General features: G+C 43.1%; 1 protein-coding gene across 1 annotated transcript; it reads left to right on the top strand.

The window, feature by feature from the left end:
- Positions 1-256: 256 nt before the first annotated feature.
- LOC119676418 lies at positions 257-3,194 on the top strand. Its single transcript, XM_038087658.1, has 2 exons — positions 257-1,740; positions 1,800-3,194. The coding sequence occupies exon 1, from the start codon at positions 257-259 to the stop codon at positions 1,583-1,585; it is 1,329 nt and encodes a 442-aa protein (XP_037943586.1). The 3' UTR covers positions 1,586-1,740; positions 1,800-3,194.
- Positions 3,195-3,558: the final 364 nt, after the last annotated feature.

Raw genomic sequence — 3,558 nt, 5'->3', positions numbered from 1 at the left:
TGAACCTGTTTTTTCATGTTGGCTATCATGTCGGCATAACAGAACATCATGGATCTAGAGAGGAAAACTCGATAAAACCCGTAATCTCCGGTGTTATTCGACCCGTGCCGATGAGATGAATAGCACTACGTCAGTGTGTTTTTAAACGGAGACCTCCGGATAACTGGCGCCCTCCGGTTGTAATTTAGCCTTATCCGGGTATTGCGGATCTCTGCCCGGATGGACCTTCCTTTCTCCGCAACTCGTGGGTTTTAATATGAATGAACCAATAAATAATAAAAATAAAAATTCTATAGCGGAGAGCTCGGCTAAACAGAGCTCCAAATCTTCGGACACTAAATGTCCAAATAAGGTACCTACCGCGACTTCCAGTGGTAATAAAAAGGTGCCTTCAAATAATAATAAACAAAACGTATCGATACGCTCCGGACCACTAATTCGGTCAGGCCCTCCAGGGAGGAGGAGTTACAAGGAACGCCGAGCGGCGACTAGACTGCTCGAAAGATACGGCAATATTTCGGTTACATCCGAATCTATGAAGGCCAGGATTGCCTGGGCTAAGCAGGTCCTCGATACCTCGAAGGACAAGCAGGAACCTGCTACGAAGCGACAGCGCTCATTAGATGAGTCAGCTTCAAAACCTGATGCCAAAAAGGCAAAATTTCGTGGCAACGCCACAAATACAAAATCCTTTAGCGACATGCTGAAGGGTTCTTTAATAATGGGAGTCATTGATGAAAATGACCCGGATGGCACAATTACACCTGCTAAGTGGGACTTAATTGAGCTCAAGCTCCTTGACATTTATGTCGATCTCCTGAAGGACTTTCCTGGAGACGGTCCCACTTGTCGCGATAGTGGATGGCATCAGGGCCATGTGAAACTTATCGCCTGCGCAGATCAGCGTTCTGTTGATCTTTTTCGCAAAGCCATTTCCAGAATTGGTGAGGCATGGCCAGGCGCCAAACTTAAGGTTGTTACTAAGGAGCAAATCCCTAGTCGACCAAGAGCGCGTTCCTGGATACCAGCCCATCAGTCCGATCCTCAGCGGATTCTGGAACTTATTCGGTTAGGAAACCGTCAGTTAAACACATCAACGTGGAAGATTACCAAGCTGGAGGAAGTCAAGGGTAAATATAGGTCGGTCAGTTTTGTGATTGACAAAGCATCCTTGGCCACTTTGGCGAAATCAAATGGTGTCATTAACTACGGTTTCTCAGCCATCACAATGAGGGTATATAAAAAGGACGAGGAGCAATCCTTACCTAATGACACAGGTCCAGCAGCACCGCAAGGCACTGTTGATACCATAATGGAAGCGGGCGATATTGTAACTGCTACCGCAAACTCAGTGGGCCCAGTAGAAATACTGCCTACCACTTCTGATTCAATAAATATGGACGTGACTATGTCCTCTCCAGCTCCTTCAATTACATCTGAAGAGAGTATTGGTACGCGCTATCTTTTTGACGAAGAAGAACTTTTGAACTCTGAAAATGAATCTGAAGAAGATAGCGCGCTTGACGTTACAGTGGTGGACACTACCACATCCAAAACAAATCATGATGCGGGTACTACAAATTAACCTGCACCACTGCAAGGCTGCGTCCGCCAGCTTGTTGCAATGCCTCAGCAACAACGAGGCTGATATGGTCCTGGTGCAAGAGCCATGGGTTTTCAAGGATCTTGTCTGCGGACTCAGGACTAAAAACTTTGACTTAATGTATGCGGTAAACAAGGGTAAGCCTAGATCCTGCATATTAATAAATAAAATATATAACGCTCTCATGCTTTCGCAGTATAGTGACAAAGACCTAACCGCAGTAAGTATTGAGGGACCTTGGGGCCAGATATGGGCGGTATCTGCATATATGGCTCACGATCACGAAGAGTTGCCATCAAGTAACCTAAAACAGCTGACAATTGACGCTAGGAGACTTGGTGCAGATATCATTTTGGGCTGCGACGCAAATGCTCACCATGAAATATGGGGCAGCTCAAACACGAATGAACGTGGTGAGTTACTTTTCGATTTTATTTTTAGTAATAATCTTTTTATATGTAATGACGGTAATAGGCCGACTTTTGTTACCAAAAACAGGCAGGAGGTTTTAGACATTACCGTGACTACTGCCAAAATTCATGGGTCTATAAGAAAATGGAAAGTGTCCACTAGACACTCTTTTTCAGACCATATGATTTTAGAATTTTCTATACACTTAAAGAAATCAAGTACCCCCAGTTTAGAAACTTTCAGAAATGTCAGGAATACAAACTGGACAAAGTACAAATCCTCTATAAATGAGCTGTTGACAAACACTACTCTTTATCCGCCAGAGAATATAAATGATCTGGACGAGCAGGTAGGAGATCTTACCTCAATACTTAATGAAGCTTTTAACCTTGCCTGTCCTTCAACTCGACCTAGTAGGAAGAGTAACCCACCCTGGTGGAATAGAAACTTAGGTCAATTGAGGAAAGAATGCAGGAGACTTTTTAATAGGGCAAAGCTAAATAGAAATGAGAGTGACTGGTCTGAATACAAGATCTCTCTGCAGAATTATAAGAAAGAACTACGTAAGTCTAAGAGGACTAGTTGGCAATCATATTGTCAAGAGATTAGTAGGGACTCTGAAACCTCTAGACTACGCAAAATCCTATCTAAAAATCCATCTGTCCCTGAGTTGCTAAGAAAACCGGATGGGACTTGGTCAAATAACAGTAGGGAGTCACTAGATTTATTACTAGATACCCACTTTCCTGGATCCTTTGCTTCGACGGAATCCTCAGAATGTTTAAACTACGCACCGGTAAACTCTATCAAGTTAAACCTACAAACTCTAAAATGGGCCATTTTTAGCTTTAAGCCATATAAATCACCAGGACCGGATAGTATTCATCCTATTGAGCTGCAAAACTCTTGGGATCAAATACAAAACTGGCTTCTGACCATTTTTAAATATTGTCTCATTTTTAATTATGTTCCAACTCAATGGAGAAAGGTTAGAGTTGTCTTTATTCCTAAGGCGGGTAAAACCTCTCATAGTAACCCTAATGAACTCCGTCCAATTAGTCTTTCATCTTTCATGCTGAAAGCTTTAGAAAGAATTATAGACTTTGAAATAAGGCGCGTTATAGATCCCAATCTTTGGTCACCGACACAACACGCCTACACTAAGGGTAAATCCACAGAGACAGCACTGCATGCCCTCACCTGTACTATTGAAAAAACTCTTAAAGTAAAGGAATTTTGTATAGTGGCTTTCGTAGATATTGAAGGAGCTTTTAACAATATTCTTCCCAGTGCAATAGCTAACGCACTCTCGCGTCTGGGTGTTGAGGATGCGCTTATCAGCTTTATCGGTCAGTTACTAACTGGCAGAATTATTGAAGCACAAATGGGTGTATCAGCAACACACAGACGGGTAAATAGAGGTACCCCCCAAGGGGGCGTACTCTCTCCTCTCCTCTGGAATATAGCGGTGAATGAACTGTTACAAAAACTGGGGAGAGCGGGATGCGGGACAGTTGCATATGCGGATGACATTGCACTAACAG

Source organism: Teleopsis dalmanni, chromosome 2 (assembly GCF_002237135.1).
Source record: "Teleopsis dalmanni isolate 2A chromosome 2, ASM223713v2, whole genome shotgun sequence".
NCBI classification, from domain to species: Eukaryota; Metazoa; Arthropoda; class Insecta; order Diptera; family Diopsidae; genus Teleopsis; species Teleopsis dalmanni.
The sequence above is the reverse complement of the archived record's forward strand: the minus strand, read 5'-3'. Positions and strand labels throughout refer to the sequence as shown.

Excerpts from the sequence above, each read along its gene's own strand:
- LOC119676418 (XM_038087658.1), top strand. The coding sequence starts at position 257 with ATGAATGAACCAATAAATAATAAAAATAAAAATTCTATAGCGGAGAGC.